General features: G+C 48.9%; 2 protein-coding genes across 2 annotated transcripts in view; one reads left to right on the forward strand and one right to left on the reverse strand.

Moving 5' to 3' along the window:
• Positions 1 to 297: 297 nt before the first annotated feature.
• Positions 298 to 8,500, forward strand: Znhit3 (zinc finger HIT-type containing 3). Its single transcript, XM_032912689.1, has 5 exons — positions 298 to 423; positions 571 to 602; positions 2,377 to 2,451; positions 3,394 to 3,474; positions 7,785 to 8,500. Exons 1-5 carry the CDS (start codon positions 338 to 340, stop codon positions 7,964 to 7,966), a joined length of 456 nt encoding a protein of 151 aa, XP_032768580.1. The 5' UTR covers positions 298 to 337; the 3' UTR covers positions 7,967 to 8,500.
• Positions 8,318 to 18,117, reverse strand: part of Myo19 (myosin XIX) — a 29,477-nt gene continuing 19,677 nt past the window's right edge. The window contains exons 17-26 of the mRNA XM_032912690.1: positions 17,911 to 18,087; positions 17,431 to 17,583; positions 16,413 to 16,520; positions 15,492 to 15,562; positions 13,209 to 13,312; positions 11,976 to 12,142; positions 11,741 to 11,870; positions 10,921 to 11,006; positions 9,960 to 10,259; positions 8,318 to 9,080 (exon numbers count right to left, since the gene is read on the reverse strand). Coding sequence (XP_032768581.1) covers positions 8,949 to 9,080; positions 9,960 to 10,259; positions 10,921 to 11,006; positions 11,741 to 11,870; positions 11,976 to 12,142; positions 13,209 to 13,312; positions 15,492 to 15,562; positions 16,413 to 16,520; positions 17,431 to 17,583; positions 17,911 to 18,087 — 1,428 coding nt within the window. The 3' untranslated portion in view covers positions 8,318 to 8,948. The remainder of the gene's footprint in view (positions 9,081 to 9,959; positions 10,260 to 10,920; positions 11,007 to 11,740; positions 11,871 to 11,975; positions 12,143 to 13,208; positions 13,313 to 15,491; positions 15,563 to 16,412; positions 16,521 to 17,430; positions 17,584 to 17,910; positions 18,088 to 18,117) is intronic.

Consider the following 18,117-nt stretch of genomic DNA (forward strand, 5'->3'; position numbering starts at 1 on the left):
TCTTAGGGCAGAGGCATCCCTTACTCCGACACAGGCGCACACGTATACAAACAATTTTTTAAAAATGTCTTTGACTAGGCATGGTGGTGCACACTTGTGATGTCAGTGTTAGGGATGAAGAGGCAAAAGAATCCTGAATTCCGTGGCCTGATCTAATCGGTGGGAAAACCCCTGACGCGGCAGCTCTAAATACATATCGACTGTATCGACATTCTATATGTGAGGCCTGGAACAGAGAACAGGATCAATCCATTGCTTCTGACTGCCAATAAGTGCGGAGCGCTGTGATTGGCCCTCGTTTTGGTAAAAGAGTGAGCGCAGAATCGTCTGGGAAATCATGGCGTCGCTAAATAGTAAGACTGCGATCTGTGTGATCTGCTCGGAGAAGCCGAAATACCGCTGCCCAGCTTGCCGCGTGCCCTAGTGAGACGGAGCTTGTGGGGGTTTGGGTACCGGGCTCGGAGGGAGACCGGGGTTGCGGGCGGGAGGCTCGCACTGCAGCCGGTGGTTGCGGGCCAGGGGTGCGTGCTGTGGTCGCTCGTGCTGACCGAACCTTCTCTCCTGTTACAGCTGCTCGGTCGCCTGTTTCCAGAAGCACAAAGGTAAGATTCCGGATCACTGTCGCTTGCTCCTTCTTTGTACTGTGCAGGCCCCATGCCCCTTAGTCCCATGACGCAGGAACCCGAAGCAGGATTCCCGCCAGTTTAATGCCAGCCTGGCTACAGGCTGAGATCCTGTCTCAAAACATCCCAAAGCAAGTCAACTGCTTTCTTGGGAAAGTCTTAGCTAATTTATTCGTCTTGACAACATTCTAGTGTAGCCCCTCACTATTGCAGAAGCTGCCTTGGCTGAAGTAAATTAACCAGCAATGGTTTTCTTTAAAATAGTGGTTGTTTATTGTTTACAATAGGAGAAGTTTTCTATTTCTGTGTGTGATATTTTGACACAGGTTCTTTTCCTTTCTTTTTTCTTTTGTTTGCTTTTCTTTTCTTTTCTTTTTTTTTTTCCCGGAGCTGGGGACCGAACCCAGGGCCTTGTGCTTGCTAGGCAAGCGCTCTACCACTGAGCTAAATCCACAGCCCCCTGTTTGCTTTTCAATAAAGGATTTTCCTGCGCAGCGCTGGCGTCCTGGAACTCGCTCTGTAAACCAGGCTGACCTCAAATTCATAGAGATCCGCCTGCCTCTGCCTCCCAAGTGCTGTTTTATTTTGTGCTGAGACAGAGTATTTCAAATTCACTATGTATCCTACACTACTCCCAGACTCACGATCTCCATGCCTCAGCTTCCCAAGTGCTGGGATTAAAGGCGTAAGCCACCACCGCCCAGCTGAGACAGGTTCAGGCTGGCTTATCTATCACGGTCATGCTTTCTCGTCCCCAAATGCTAGGATTATAGGACTACAGACATATGCCACCAGAACTGGCTAAAATAAATTCCTGACCTGTTGAGGAAAAAGAGCTGGAGCAGAAGAGATGGCTCGGCTGTTAAAATCTTCTTGTTGCTTTCCCAGAGGTTCTGAGTTTGGTTCTCAGCACCTGCCTACTAGGAGGCAGCGTGTAGGTCCAGTCCCAGGGGATCTGATACCCCTCCCCCTTCATGGGCTCTGACTCCCTCTTCTGGCCTTCGTTAGCACTGCACGCATGTAGGTAGTCTCTCTCCCTCTCATATTGTGCTGTCTCCTGCCCCCGCCCCCCCCCCGCCCCTCCACGCCCCCCTGCGTCCGGGGCACAGACCTATCCCTGCCAAGATGCTTTCGTTCTGCCTGCTAAAGCTCTCTCCTTTGCGTCTCTGGGCTTCCTCAGGTAGACTTAGACCAGACTTTTCTCACCTTCTCTATGTTTTCCACGGTTATTAAACCCCTCTGACCTGGAAGTGATGACCTTCCTTCCCATCTCTGTTCTTAGTGGCTCATGGTACATACATGCAGTGTGTGCAACTGTTGAGAAACTGTTGTGCTTATAGAAGTCACTGCCATTAATCCTGGGGAAGGGCCTGTGAAAGTGTGGGGGTGGGGCGCGGCATAGAAGTCACTGCCATTAATCCTGGGGAAGGGCCTGTGAAAGTGTGGGGGTGGGGCGCGGCATAGAAGTCACTGCCATTAATCCTGGGGAAGGGCCTGTGAAAGTTTGGGGGTGGGGCGCGGCACATGACCTGTTCAGTTCACGAGCTCAGCCAGCTTCCTCACCCCTTCTGCCAGATTCAGAATTACTCGCGGTTCTCTCTGGCCGCTCGCTTGGTTTGACCTGTGTCTCCCTCTGCGTCTCTCTCTACCTAGGACACATTCAGGACACTGGGCTTGATGGGGGACCTGCAGCCTGGTTGGCTGGCATGGAGGGGTTGTGATTGGGTATGCCTGACATTTATGTCTCTCACAGAGCAGTGCAACTCTGAAGTGCGTCCTGTTGAGAAAAGCCCAACAGTGGTTCCCGTAAGGACTGAGGAAAACAAAGGTGAGGTGGTTGGGTTGTTTTATTGTTGTTTGTTTCTTGAGACAGAGTTTCTCCGTGTAGTCCTGGACATCATTCTGTAGAGCAGGCTGGCCTTCCTCTCTGCCCCCTGAGTGCTGGGATTAAAGGCATGTACCACCACTACCTAGCATGGTGGTGGATTTTAAACAAGCGACCTTGAAGGGATCTCAGCTATAAATGGGAAGGAAAGGAGAGGCGGTAAATGGGCAGGATACAGGAGGATGCCTTTTTGGGGAGCAGCAGCCTCAGCAGCCCTAGTCTCAGGGTGGAGCACAACTTGTCCCAGGTGGTAGCATGAGCATCCTGAAGCATGGCCCTGGGGAAGGGGCCCTGGGGCCTGGGGTTGGACTCATGTAGGAGGCTTCCTTTGAACTGGGTCACCTACTTGCTGCTGGAGTCTCCTCAGATTTAGAGCAGTAACAGGCTGTATTCCACTCATGTATTTCACGCACCCGTGCTTTCATTTGTCCGTAATACCTCCTGGGTGTTGTGGATCTGCATGCAGCCCCTTTTGTGCCTCATAGAGGTTTTTTAGAGTCAAAGAGCTGGGCCATTAGAGGTTCTTAAGTGTCCAAAGAGCTGGGCCATGTGTCCTTTGAGGAACACCTAGTATGGGCTTGGGCATATCTGCCTTTGCTGAAATCGTGGGTATTATGCTCGTCAGGGTTTTATAGGGCCTAGTTTAGTCATAGCCCTGGATCGTGACGAGGGCAAACCAGACTCCTTGCCTGCAGACCATAGGAAGCATGAAGCACCAGCATTCTGCCACCTTCCCTTTAGTTAGTGGTGAAACCAGAGAAGCAAGCTGTCCTTGTATTTGAACATGACTACTGGTGTGCCCTCACTGTGGCACTCCTGCACATACGTTGTCCACATGGTTGCCCTGGCTTCCTGAGGCCTGACACTGTGCTCTACACTCCTCAGGTGACGACTCCTCTATAGCTGATTTCCTCAACAGTGATGAGGAAGACGATAGAGTGTCTGTGCAGAGTTTAAAGAATCTAGGTAAGTCTCTGCTGGGCTTGTTAACTGTTAGCCATTTTGTTTGTGCTCTAAAGGCAGTGAAGCCTGGGAGAGTGGAGCATGGACCAAAGTCTCATGCAGCAGCCACCTTTATACCCTCAGTGGTAAGAAGAGTCACCCGACTAAAGTGTCCGATCACACAGACAAGCTGCACTTGGCAGAAACATGGTTTTCCATAGAGGCATATAAAGAAATGACAATAACCAGTTGTAATGAATGATGTAAACTATTGGCTACACCTGGGAGGGACATGAAAACACGTTCCAAGAAAAGCCGTGTTATTGAAGAAACTGAGGTCACAAAAGTCTTGTTTCTTGAGAGTTTTCTCATAAATTCTGAAAATTCCCTTGATATGACTGTTCTTGGACAGTATTCTGACACCATTTTTTCCTTAGCATAGAATGTGGTTGGGTCTCAGTTGTCAGCAGGAAGCTCGAATATCAGCACTACTGAGGCAAGGCCTCTGCTTCTGGCCTTGGGTGATACATTCTCTCTTAATTTTTATTTTTTTTATTTTTTGTGAGAGAGTCTTATTGCACAGTCCTGGCTGGCTTAGAACTCACTGTAAACCACACTGGCCTCGGACATGATGCCATCCTCCTGTCTCCATGTCCTCATGCTGTGCTGTTTCTATCCTGAAGAATTGCTATTGTGTACTGTGTGTGAGAGTGCGGCGAAGTTCTGAGGACAGCTTTTCAGGAGTCATTTCTGTCCTCTGACTCTTGCGCATATATATATATATATATATATATATATATATATATACATACATATATATATATATACATACATACATATATATATATATATATAAAAGATTTATTTATTTTATGTATGTGAGTATATTGTAGCCGTTTTCAGACACACCTCTGGAAGAGTTGCCAGTGCTCTTAGTTTATCTTTAAAGATTTACTTTTAAATTCTGTGCACCTGAGTACAGGGGCTGGCGGAGGCCAGAAGGGGTGTTGTGTTCCCTGGAGCTGAGGGGTTGTGGGCCCCTCAGCATGGATGTGGGAACTGACACAGGTCTTCCAAAAGAGCAGCGAGTGCATGTGACCACTGAGGCACTTCTCCGTCAGTGCATCCCGCCCCGTGGGCACATGGACAAGTCAGGACAGCTCTGTCTCGGGGACGGGACTGGTCATCGAGGCTTGGCAGTAGCACCTTTACCTGCTGGGCCTTTGCCAGATCTTCTTTTTATCCTTTTAAAATGGGATTTTTTTTTTTCTTTTTTAAGGAGGTAAAGAGATTGCTTAATTGATAGTGCTTACAGTATAAGCTTTATGACTTGCCTTTAACCTGTAGCATCTCTATTTATTTAAAAACAAGGAAAAGAGCTAGGTGCTGTAATCCTAGCATTAGGGAGGTAGCCACAGGAGGATCCCCGTACCTTGTCGGTAGTCAGTCTATCTAAATAGGTAAGAGACGCTGCAGTGTGTGCCCCCCGCACCCCGTACACACACACACTAAGGTGGAGTGGAGTGTGATGGCATGAACCTTTATCTCAGCACTCCCAGCCAGGGCTACGCACTGTGAGACCCTATCTCAAAAAAAAAAAAAAAAAAAAAAAAAAAGTAGAGGACAGTTGCAATTAAGGAAGAAACACACTGTGGACCTCTGGCCTCCATGTGTTACACAAATGGGATTTATTTATTTAAGACAGCCTCATCGTGTAGTTCTGGCTGGCTGGGAATGTGCTGTGTAGACCAGGCTGGCCTCAAACTCTGAGAGATCTGCCTGCCTCTTCCTCTGCAGTGCTGGGATTTGGGGCTTGTTTCTAAGGTTACTATGCAACGTAGCATGCAGTCTTGTCTAGCCACGGGATTCTGGCAGCACATTGGTTTCAGAGCTCCCATTATGCACATGCCAGATGTTATGTTGGGATCCTACTGATTTGCAGGTTGGCATGATTCTGCTCTTCAAAATAGCCTCAGATTAGGCAGTTTTCTAGCTTCCCTTAGTACCTTAGATTTACTGGTATTTTAGTACTATAGTCACATTTGAGAATAGTTGATTTGCTGGCCTTACAGCAGTCTGTGGGACAGAGACCTGTATTCCTGTCTTCAATGTTCAGTTTACAGTGCAGTCATAAAAAAAGGCTGGATAATCACCAGAGGGGGTACGGTGTTCACCCACATTTTAATCGTGTGCACGAGTGCTGATGCCACAGGAACCAGAGGAGTTGGACCGTCCTGGAGAATAGGGGGTTGTAGGCCAGTGCTTAACCGTTGAGCTATCTCGCCAGCTCAATCATGCAGAGTTTTGTAGCACTGCTGCTGTGGTCCTTGTAAGAATGCTGGGGAGTTGTCCTGGCCTTTGGGGTTGGGACTGAGGTGGGACACAGTGTCGGAAGAAGGCCAAAAGACTGATGGTCTCAGTCTCTGGCTTTGTAACTCTTAACTGTACTGAGTGCTAGCAGCTGATGGCTTCTGGGGACGTAACACTCTTCTTATTCTATGGCTGAAGACTGCTGCAACTCTCTCTCTCTCTCTCTCTCTCTCTCTCTCTCTGCTTTCTCTACTTTACAAATCTCTGTGCTTTATTAAATGCTGGAGACTTAACTCTTACTGTTCTGTGCTTAAGCGCTAAACTCTGGTGAATCCACACATGCATTTAGCGTCGGGTAATTAAGTGAAAGGATTTATTGCTAGAGCTCCTTTCTCTGGTGAGGAGCCTCTGACTGGCCAGGGTAGGCTCAGATCGCAGCTCTTTGAACCAGAGAGGAAAGGAGTCACTCACAGACCACATACACTGGGCGAAGCGGAAAATGGCTACACCACCTTCCTTTATTGCTTTGCCTTTGTATAGCTTAAAAAGTTCTCTATGTAAGAAAGAATTACCTCATAGGTAAGATGTTAAAAGGGGAGTTTCAGAAGAATATCAGTAGTTCAAATATCAATCTTAGTAGTTCAAAGCAGTGTTTCGTCCTGTAAAGTTGTAAGTTCAAAGCAACAGTCTTTACATGGTCTTGCCTTGTAGTACACACCGGTGGCTTCATCCTTGGACCTGAATGTTTTCCTTGAGAACAAATTTATCCTAAGTCTGTATCTCTTTTCAGTGTAATTATGAATGAAGGCTTATTGCATTTATTATTATTCAGCCTTTACTTACTATTAGGAGTGGGCACATTTTATTCTTGATTCTGACTTTATTACATCGTTCTAGAAAAACTAAAACCATCTTTTAAAACTTTATTCCTAAAGTTATTTGAATCAAATCAGAAATTCTATAAAATCATTAATTCATCTAAATAGCATTAATTTATGGAAGTTCATCTTCATGTTTATCTGCAGGAAGTGTGCTCAATAGGGTGGGCTGATGCCCAGGAACCCTTAGGCTATGTAATAGTGGCAGGAAAGGCACATCAGCTCCAAGAAGCAGTCCTGGGGTGAGGTCTCTTGGGGCCTTGATTCTCTGAGCTCATCCATCACAGACCATGCAAAGATAGTGGGTCATCTCTGGGAAAGTCACCTTCTAGCTCACCTTACCTAGATGGCTCCTCAGATAACTCTTATTGGTGCTAATCTCACAGGCCAGAGGAAGCATTGAGTGTCCCCTGTCATTCTCCACCTTACTCCTTTGAGGTGGAGTCTCATTGAACCTGGCTCATACCTTGGCTAGGCTAGCAGTTTGCAGAACCCTGTGACCCACCTGTCTGTCTTGCTCAGTGCTGGAGTTATAGGTATGCACAGGACCACGCTTAGCCTCTAAGTGGGTGCAGGAATATGAACACTGGGCCTCATGCTTTGCACAGCAGGTACTCTTAACCATTGTCTTTTCTCTCCAGCTCATCTCTTTTGTTCACATGTATATTGAAGTTTAATTTGTGATACAGTAATCTTTCTGATGTCCAAGGCAGCTTGATTCCAGAACCTGTTTCTCAAAAACGGCACAATGCATATAACTGATGCACTTTAAATCATCTAACTAGATTTAGATGCAAATACGTACATGTAGTTATGATAAGGAAAAAAATTCACATTTGGTACAGATGATGTTAAAAGGGTTTTTTGAGACAGGGTTCCTCTATGTAGTTCTGACTGTCCTGGAACTCGATTTATAGATCAGGCTGGCCTTGAACTCAAAGATTAACCTGCCTCTGTCTCCTGAGTACTGAGATTAAAGGTGTGTATTAGGTTTTGATGCGTGGTTGGTTGTACAATCTTAGGATATGGGGTGACAGCATAGTGATGGAGATATAAACCCTTCATAGTTGATTACACTGGAAACACTTAGCTTTCAGCCACTGCCATAGCTTGCCCTTGAACTTAAAGCTGGTATTGATCTTTAAGGTAAATCAGAAACTTTAAGAAGCTTACTGCTCAACCCGCACCTGAGGCAGCTGATGATTAACCTCGATCAGGGCGACAACAAGGCGAAGCTGATGAAAGCCTGCATGCAGGAGCCCCTGTTCGTGGAGTTTGCAGACTGCTGTTTAAGAATTGTGGAACCATCCCAGAACAAGGATTCTTAAAACTGGATATGCTGTCTGCTCAAGCCGCCTGCCCACTGCTCCGAGGAGGAGGTTTTCAGGCTGTGGTAGCACATGTGGGTCTTCTCTATCACAGAGCTCGCTGCAGAGCCTTTGTGAAGAGGAAACTTGCAGCCCGGAGAGATGGCTCAGCAGCTAAAGAACTCTTGTTGCTCTTGCACAGAACCCAGTGTGGGCTCACTGGAGGGCAGCTCCCGGCTGTCATTAACTCCAGCTCTGGAAGAGCTTATGCCCTCTTCTGGCCTCTGCAGGTACTGTATGCATGTGGTACACATCATATATACAGGGAAACTACATACATAAAGTACTTAGAGAGTACTAGAGAGTTGGCTATTTATATTTAGATGGTGGTTCTAAATTTTATTTCTTGTACAGTTCAGAGTTACATCATAAATACCAAGTGTATCCATTTGAATCTAAAACTGATAGTGTTAAGAAATTTAAGGTGTGGTTCTCTTGACCCTGTATTGTTCATTGTCCTTGGTAACATTAAATAAATCAGTTTATTAAATATTATTGTTCCCTTAATGTATTATATGCAAGTTTTCCCCCAGCCAAAATTCTAGAGCCAATTTTAGGGTGACTTGGCCCTTTAAAGTGCTTGTGGATGGCCCAGTGTCCATCTCACTGTAGTGACAACATTCTGGATGGACAGTTACATCTGGTGAGGCTGAGCCTGAAGACAGTAAGCTGGGATGTTGTGGCCCTAATCCTGGCTTGGTACCCAGCACCCCCAGATCCTGCCAGTGCTGAGGCCATAGCCCTGGAGGGTGGCACTTTGGCCATGAAGCCCTGGCTTAGGCTGGAATCTGCTTGCACGCGCAGTTGGAGTCAGTTGGAGTTGCTGTGGGAATAGCTTGGCACGTGTGTGTGGGATCAGATGTCTTTGGCAAGGCAGCTGGCAGGAAAAGGCCTTGTGGAAACAAAGCAGTAAAGATCACTCAGACAGGCGGGGGTAGAAGAGTCACACTTGGACTGGCCTGTGCCTTTCTAGCAGCAGAATCTGATTAAAGCCAGTAACATTAGAGGCTGAAGGGTCAGGGCAGATGTCAGCATACTGAAGTGGAGACTTCCTGCAGTGGAACTTTATTGAGCCCTAGGGAGAAAGAAGATGCATCCTATGAGTGGCAGGACTCAGATAAATATAGGAATAAAGTCTCACATCCATTCATTGTGAGACAGGAAATACTAGGAAGGAGTCTATTACTATAAGGCTACTGGCTGTCATCTTGTGACTAGTTATACCTGGAAGATCAGAACACTTCTGTTTACCCCTTGTCAATTTCAGAGAGATATTCTGTACATATATAGCATCTTGTTGACTGCATTTCTTTCCTCTGGTCCCTTGTACTAGGCTAAGTATTAACCCAGGCTTACAGAGGAGAATATGGAAGTTCTGAGATGTGTCATCACCGAGGTTATCCAGGCAAGGGGCTGAGCTAAGGCCAGGCTGTGAGGGTCTGCTCTCAAGTGGAACAGACTCTACAACACAAAGGGCTGGGCCATACATTGGCTATTTTTCGTTGAGAAAGTGACAACCAGGAACCATGTGATAAAATCTAAGAAACTGCCAAATGCAGTTTCATTTGAGGTGACAAATTATAGCCACACTCAATTCTTACAAGTAGGACTAATTATGTCCTACGTAGGCTAACCATGGCACTCTCTAGTCTTTACACCTACCCTGTAGGATGTTGCTTGTACCCACATGGTGGAGGACACATGGCTGTGTGACATACACGCCTAACTGAGGAGCTCATATTGTGGGGCAGAGCCAAGCCTTCAAAGGCACACTGTTTGGAGTTTTAGAACTGAAGGCTCTTAAGAGTCCAGGTCGTTAGTTGAAACAATGGCAGTAACCCACACCTGTGGTTTTTGGCTTACCCAGCAGGGTTAGGAGCCCGGTGCTGCTCCAAGCTTTGTTCCCTGCCTTTCTCAATAGGACTCCCATGACTATCCCAGAACGAGAACATACCTGGGGCAGTGCTCTGATGGACGTGATACCAGCCTGATCTTGTTGTGGTGTCTGGACTTTGTTGCTGGGGCTGCTTGTGGGAAGCCGAAGGCAGGCATGGGCTACCAGTTTCCTCTGAAAGCCACGCATACCATCAGCTGAGTTGGCTAGCACCAGTCCCAGGGGCCAGAGGTGGATTATTGCTCCCAGGAACCTAGTGTGTGCTGGGGACAGCGAGGAACGCAGGGTACCGGGAGCCTGAGGCATGAGTTTTTCCTCCATACCATCCAGTTCTTTAGAGGCAAGACAGGCCATTCTGATCTTAAAGAGAAAACATCCTTTTAGCTCTCTTTAAAAAAATAAAATAGCTGGGTATGGTGGTACACACCTTTAATCCCAGCACCCAGGAACAGGAATATCTCTCTGAGTTCTAGGCCAGCCTGTTCTACATTCCAGGCAGCCAGATGTATACAGAGAAACTGTTTTAAAAAGCAAAACAAAATAAAAGGTGACGTGTGTACGTAGTGTATGTGTTGGGTGTGAGCATGCCATGGTCTGCTTGTGAAGGTCGGAAGGCAGCTTTTGGGCCTTTGTTGCCAACCGTGAGGGTCCCTGGGGTTGGACTCAGGTGGGATGGGCCTGGCAGCAAACCCCTTTACCCGCTGAGCCATCGCACAGCCATCGCACTAGATCTTTCTAGCAGATAGAAAATCATCTTGACAAGGTAACTGGAGGCCTTTGGCTGCGATGCCCTGGACTAGACTGGCTGCACATGGCAGAGCGTAAAGAAACCGCAGTGCTTTGACAGTTTGTTCCTGGAGTTGCACATGCCACTCAGCCAACCTCATGAAGAGGACGGACACAAGCTGAGAGGCTTTGTGGCCTAACAATACGCCCACACCACAGCGGCAGACATTCCCTCTCGGGCCTGTCAGAAGCCCAGTCTTCAAGTACTGCCCACCCTGGCCCCAGTCATACTCACTCTCCACTTATGCCATGCGTGCTTGATGACTGTGGCAGCTATGTGTAACCTTCTGATGTGTTTCCGAGTTAACCAGGACCGAAAAGCTAAGCAAACAGCAGACATCAAAACCATTAGAACTATTAGTCGTGTGGCTACCACCAGAGGGAAGTATGAAATCTGTTCTTCCAGTGATACACTTTGTCAACACAAAAGTCGTTCCTGAGGGGCTGGAAAGATGGCTCTGTGGTTAAGAGCACTTACTGCTCTTGCAGAACACCCAGATTTGGTTCCCAGCACCCACATGGTGGTTCACACTCTCTTGACTCCAGTTCCCAGAGATCTGACTCCCACTTCTGGCCTTCAAGGGCAGCTGCATGCATAAGATAACACAGTCTTACACACACACTGCCTCCTGACACGGGAGTAAATCTTAAAAAATGCAACACTGTTCATCTTGCAGATACCTACACACTGAAGGGCCATCGGGAGCTCTCACTGCCAAGGGCCCATCTCAGGCTCAGTCCACAGCAGTGCCCAACGAAGAGGGATCTGGGTTATCTGTGCCTTTACAACCTTTCATTTGTGTAGATTTGTAGCTCTGTGGTATAGCTCTTGCCTAGCATGACTGAAGCCCTGGGTTTGACTTGTGGCATTGCAAGAAAACAAATTCATATTGTTTTCTTGGAGACAAGGCCTCTACGTAGTCCAGGCTGGCACCAAACGAGATCTTCTGTCTCAGGCCCCAGTGCTGGGCTCCCAGGTGTGGCACTATACTTGGCCTTTATGAGATAAGCCTGCCAGGACGGTTGGCCACACCGCCATGGACCAGCCCACCTACCTGCCTGAATGAGCACGGCCGCCCGCCTCTGCTTCTCCTGCTTTTGGAGCCGGTGTCGCCTCCAGCCACACTGGATGCAGCGGGCACACTGCTCCAGCATCTGGGCACGCCCACGTTCCAGAAGCTCTAGCTGAGAGAAGGGACTCTGTTGAGGTGTGTGGCCTCTCCTCCTCCTCCTCCTGAGGAGGGCCTACACTCGCAGCTGTACCTGTAATTCACCCCCCAGCCAGTTTACCATGGAGTCAGTCATGAAAATCTTTGTCCTGCCACAGTATAGTGGGATTTGTGCAGTCTTAGCTGGGTCCCTGGGAGTGGTTGCTGTCTGAATTAAAGCTGGCAGAGCATGGAGAATGTCCTGTAGTAGAGGCTGCAGTGTGGCCTCCTTGGCACACAGAGGCTGCTCTGGGGGTAGGAGAAAGGCTTCATTAGTCCCTGCTTTCCTGTATGCTCCGAAGCCCGAAGAAGCGGACTGTGCACTCCTAGAGCTCTTTAAGCCTCTTTCTTGCGGTTCTAGATCTAGTTGTTTCTTCCTCATCCCCTTTTTTTGTGAGTAGAGATAGCCCGTGTGTCCCCCAAAGTCCTGGCTGTTTGGGGTTGTTCTGAAGCCTCCTTGGGCAGCTGGCAAGGGGAGCTGGAAGCCTGCAGAAGGGAATCCCAGGCTCCTTGGCCACTCCCTCAGCCCCACCCCTTCCCCCTTCCAGTCAGTCCTGTGTAGAAAAGGGAGAACACACCCCGCTATGTGATAGTCCTCCCAGACTTGCAGGGCTGCCTCCTGTGTGGGAGGATTTACCTGAGGGCTCTGACCACAGTTAGCTGCCTAGAGCCTCTCTGGAGACAGAGGCCACCAAAGCAGATGCTGCAGACGAGAGATGAGAGACATCCACAAAATGGACCAGCGCCCAGAGGGGCTTGGAAGAGAGACAGGAGAGCAAACCATGGAGAGAGGAGAAAGAAAGGGAGAGAAGGGAACGTGACACAACTCCTAAGGGGAAGAGAACTCGCTGATGGGGCCCAGAAGAGTGTGGGTTGGGGAGCAGCTGTGGTTGGGCTGAGATCTGTCCTTGGGTCTGTCCTCCACCTTTCCTTAACATTTCTACACTCCTAGAATGGACAGCTACACTGTCAGACAACTTCTCTCCCCAGCCTTACTCACCGCTACTGTGTGGAGTTGCTCACATCCTCTGGCCTATCTCATGCCTGGAGCTTCTGTCCAGATTATGTCATGTGCAGTGGTTGTCACGTGGCTAATCCAGCTTATCCCCTCTTACCACCTCCTCCAAAATGCTCTCCCATGTCCACCTCTCCCTGGCACCAGAGGAAGCTCTCTGCCTACACCGTTGTCAGCTGGGGTTTATTGCCCACATTATTCCAGCAACCATTAGTCTCTGAACCCTCCTCCCCAAGGATGCACAGGGAAGTCCTCAGTAACTTAGGGGTGAACAAATGACGAAAAACAGGCCCCACTCACCAGAGGACCCTTTGGCAGGACACAGGCCCCTGAGGCCAGAGGATGTACGAGGTCGGAGTCTTGTTAGCAATTTATATCTTTCCATGAAGTTCTGGTGAGAGACCCTAGAAGCCAAAGCATGCACAAAGAGAATGACTTTGTCAGCCAGGTCCCTAGCTGGAACTCAAAGCCAGTGCTGCCCTGATGATCACACTGGATGAATGGAGGGGGGTATGTTCTAGAGATGCCCAGGGTCACTCAGTGGGAAGCCTGCAGATACCATGTAAAATTGAGTTTGTGGCTGGCAAGACAGATAAAAATGCCCGTTGCCAAGCCTGACAACCCGAGTTCCATCCTGGAGACCCATCCGGTGGAAGAGGAACTGTCTTGCTAAGTGGTCCTCTGACTTCCATGTGGTGTGGCAGGCTTCCCTGGTGGCAGTGGGGTGCTCACACCCACCGAGGACAGACAACATGTTCCTGCACGGTTCTTGAAACACTCCAACTCGGGTCTCCCCAAGACTAACTAAACTGTCCTGATTCAGCCATCTGCCCCAGAAAACAGCAAGTTCTGTCTACAGCCTGGAAGCTGAGGCCCCACATGAGTCTGAAGAACTGTTGTTCTCTTTACTGTCAACTATATCCCAGCTTGCCCCATTGCTCCCGGTTTTCACAGCTAATCCTGCTCCATGATATCAGCAACAGCCTCACCCAACTTCCGTCTATCCTAACCCTGCACCCACCCCCCAGTGAGCAGACAAGGATTCTCTGAGAATACAGGATACTGCCACTCCCTTCTCACACCAGCAGCCTCCAGTGCACCCAGAGCAACTGTGACGGGTTCTCGAGCCTGCTCCACCTGGCTCCTGATCCCTTACATCCTGCTGCTTCTCGGTGGCCCAGTCCCCTGGTACCTCACTATGGCTTTTCTCTGTTCTAAGTCTCCCAGGCGGGCCCTTTCCTTTTCTCTGGGCCTGCATGGATAACCAGCCCGTGGATTCTCCCTGCATGCCAGCAACACATTCTGTTTCTCAGCACTAGTTGTACTTAGACTTGTGTGTAGGTGTGTTATCTGTGTAAGTGTGTGCATGCCTGCACAGGTGAAGGCTTTAATTTGACAATGGAAGCCTTTCTCTCTAGCTCTCAATTTTTTTGAGAGAGAGTTTCTTATTGAGCCTGGAGCTCGCTGACTGGTTGGTTACACTGGCTGGCCAGTAGACCCATGAAATTCTGTGTCCATCTCCCAGAACGGGGACTACAATGCTTATTGCCATACCTAGCTTAAATAACATGGACCCTGGAGATCCAGACTTAGGTCCCCAGCAAGCTCTTTACCCACTGAGCCATTTCCCCAGACCCTTTTAAAATTTGTTTATGTCTGTGTAACATGTGCATGCCTGGTGACTGTGGAGGCCAGAGGAAGGATTCCGATGCCCTGGAACTAGAATTAATAGATGACTGTTAGCTGCTATGTGCATGCTGGGAATTGAACTCCAGTCTTTGTGGAGAGTAGCCAGTGCATCAAACCCATGACCCTTAAAAAAGATGTATTTTTATTCTACTTAGTTACGTCTGTGTGGAGTGGGTGGGTGGGTGGGTGGGTGTGGGTTTGTGCCTGTAAGTGCTGACACCCATGAAGCCCGAGGGGTTGTTGGAGCTGGACTCTCAGGCAGTGTGATCTGCCCTGGGTGGACGCTGGGAACCACACTTGGGTCCTCTGTAAGAGTAGTTTGTACTCTGAACCTCAGAGTCATCGGTCTCTCTAGCGCCCACCCAGCCCTTTTGTTGATTTTTGAATAATTCTTAGGTGATTCACTAGGGTCTCCCACTCTACCTCAGTCTGGCCTCAAACTCACTACATAGCCCAGGCTCGCCTTAATGTTGATCTTCCTGTCTTGTTGTTTGGAGTGCTGAGATCATAGGTGTGCACTACCGTGTCTGGTTCATACTTAATGTTCTTGTTTCCATGGGAGTGTAGTCCTACCAGGGCAGAGATTATAGAGTGACAGAGTAAATGTACAGGTGCTATCCCTTGCCTTCCAGGTAGACTGCCACACACCTGCCATCCACACACCTGCTATTCACATACCTGCCATCCACACACCTGCTATTCACACACCTGCCATCCACACACCTGCTATTCACACACCTGCCATCCACACACCTGCCATCTGCACACCTGCCATCCACACACCTGCTATTCACACATCCACACACCTGCCATTCTCCTAATTCCCACCTCCCAGTCTGTCCCAAGTTCTGAGTGCCACCAGGCTTTGGTCCTACAGCAACGTGGCTTACTTACCGGATGGGAAAGCCAGCAGCACTGATGTGGATGGTCTCCACAAGGCCACAGGCCTCTAACTGGTTCAGGACCTATACGGATGGGGAGAGAAAGCAAGTACGGGCCAGGAATGTCATTTCTTCTGCCTCTCTCTGGTCCTGACCTTTACCGACAGGCAGAATTGGCTGATGGAGATATCTGTCTCTGTGGGAATCATGAGAAACCGAGAGGGCCTGATAATCTCTGCTAAATAGGTCCTGGTGGAGCTGCAAAGGTCCTGTCCGGTACCTGGCTCCTCATATAGCTAAGGCTCACAAAAACAGACGCAGGCTTGGTTCTGTTTCTTACATCCGCAGGACTGACACCGCTTCACAATACAGAACTGCCTGTTCTCTCCCTGCATCAGAGTTGCTCGAGCGAAAAAGGTTGTGTTGTGAAGATTCTTACATGATTTGAACCCAAACTTCACCAAATCATCTTTGGCTACACAGGCACATTTAGCAGGGGACTGTGGGACATTCTTCAGTGCTGTCCAGAACTCACATATCATCTATTATTCTCTCAGAACCTGAAACCCTGAGGAATGATTTTATGTAAACTGGAAAATGAGACTGACAGTCCAGAGATAGCCATACTTCATGGACTGTGCAGATATTGAACAAATCAGAAAACACCATTACCTTGAACAGTTTCAAGTCTCTTGTCAGGGATGGGCTAGGTGAGCAGGGAGCAAGATACTCTAGCATCCCCGTGTGCCACCTTGGTCAGACTTTGGTGGAGTGTACAGACCATACAGCCACTGGTGATTACCCTGTCAGAGCAGGGAAATAAGCCCGCCCTTAATGTGAGGCCCAGCCTAAGAGACTGCAGGTGAGCACCCCATCTGGAGATGCTCTCCTCGTTATTCTTGGTGCGAGGTAGCGGTAGCTCAGGGTTAGTTACCTCTTCCTGGAGGAAAGTCTGCGGCTGACTCTGGCTGTTGGGCTTGATGCAGCGAATGTAGTGGGGGGTTGTTTTATGCAGGACCTGCAGGAGCTGTTCCAGTGAGGCCTGAAGACACAGGAATCTGGGGTTAGGCAGGACTGGGGCAGCAAGGTCCTAAGCTAGATGCTGGTTAGTGACGGTGTTGTATCTTTGGAGGCCCTCCCAGCCTTGAGATCAGGCTCACATATACCCTGGTGATGACTGGAAGTTTTTAAAGAACGTGTGCAAAGCACATCGTAACCGCCCCTTACTTCACACACTTTATTTATCAAGGATGCTTCTGGACCAGTGACTCTTACTGACTTAGCCTCTGGTCTGGGGCTTTTCCCTGTCCTCTCTTCCCCAGGATCATTTTCCTTCACACCACCCCTGCTGTTCCATTATTAAGCCTGCTTCATGTGCCAACTGGATGTGACTCAGACATCGCTTAGGTCACAGCTCAGCCTAATGACACACAGGCTGTGTGGGAGCTGTCAGTAGTGTCTGAGGCTCTGGCTGTAGCACGCTCATCAGACAGTAAACTTGGTAGTATAGTGGGGGCTAGCATTTGAACAGAAGAAATGTAAAAAGGGACAGGGTAGGTGAAAACGCTATTGAAGGGCAGTGGTCAAGAGACCCCAGGAAGGTGAGCAGCTTGAACAAGTTTCACACGTTATCACATGACCACATAAACCAAGGGATGTGGTAGTTTGGTCCAGCCAAGCACAGGGTTTAAACAGGGCAGTCACAGCTCCATATAGTGTTACTCTCCTATGACTACCCCATCAGCAGAGGCTGAGAGTCGCCACATTAGACCTTATCCTTACACCCGGTGATGTTTTGTCTGTTCCCTGTCTTTTACACTGAAGCATAAACCTGATGAGATAGGGACCATTTCTGCATCGCACGTCACTGCTCCCCAGTAAACAGCCCCAGTCTGAGGAACACTCAGTAGACCACTGTATCGGGCACGTCATGTCAGCACCACTGGACCCACCTTGAACTTGGACACCACAGTCAATGCAGGAGCCCTGCTCTGGCCAGACAGCTCCTCCTGGGTCTTCTCTTCAGGGTTAGCAGGAAACAGCATCATGAGCAGGGGGTCTTGGGATTGCTGCAGGAGCCCAGTCAGTTCAGGGGGAACAGGGTCCTATTGGGAAGGGCAAGGGTGGCAGAGAGGTGAGCTGCTTCCTAGTGCTGGCTACCCGTCCCCAAGTACAGGGCTTCCTGGGAGGGCAGGCTAGAATCCCAAGAAGACTGGCTCTGCTGGCCAAGAAGACATGTACAGCATGGACCACTTCACGGCAGGTCAGGATGGATTAGCAAAGATCTTAGGCAGGGCTCAAGAGACGAGCCTGGATTTTGAGGAGAGGACACTGAGGAGAAAGAGGATGCCCTATAGGAACTACTTTGTACATGCAGCAGTGACTCAGCTTTCTTACCCAGGAGCTATATATATGTTGTGGCCCAGGCTCACCTTGTTCTTTTCCACCAGGCCTGCTGTGCGGTACCGTACAGGTCCCGCAAAATGCACAACCACAAAGCTGGGCTCCCGGCTGAGCTTGTTATGGCCCAGGCAGGGCCTGCCTGCCAGCGCGCTCTCAATGCGTGTCTGTAGTTGTGCTGCACTGCTCGGCCGGTTAAGGCGGCATTCCTGTGGGATGGGAGTGGGCAAGCATCACAA

The sequence above is a fragment of the Rattus rattus genome, chromosome 9 (genome assembly GCF_011064425.1).
Source record: "Rattus rattus isolate New Zealand chromosome 9, Rrattus_CSIRO_v1, whole genome shotgun sequence".
NCBI classification, from domain to species: domain Eukaryota; kingdom Metazoa; phylum Chordata; class Mammalia; order Rodentia; family Muridae; genus Rattus; species Rattus rattus.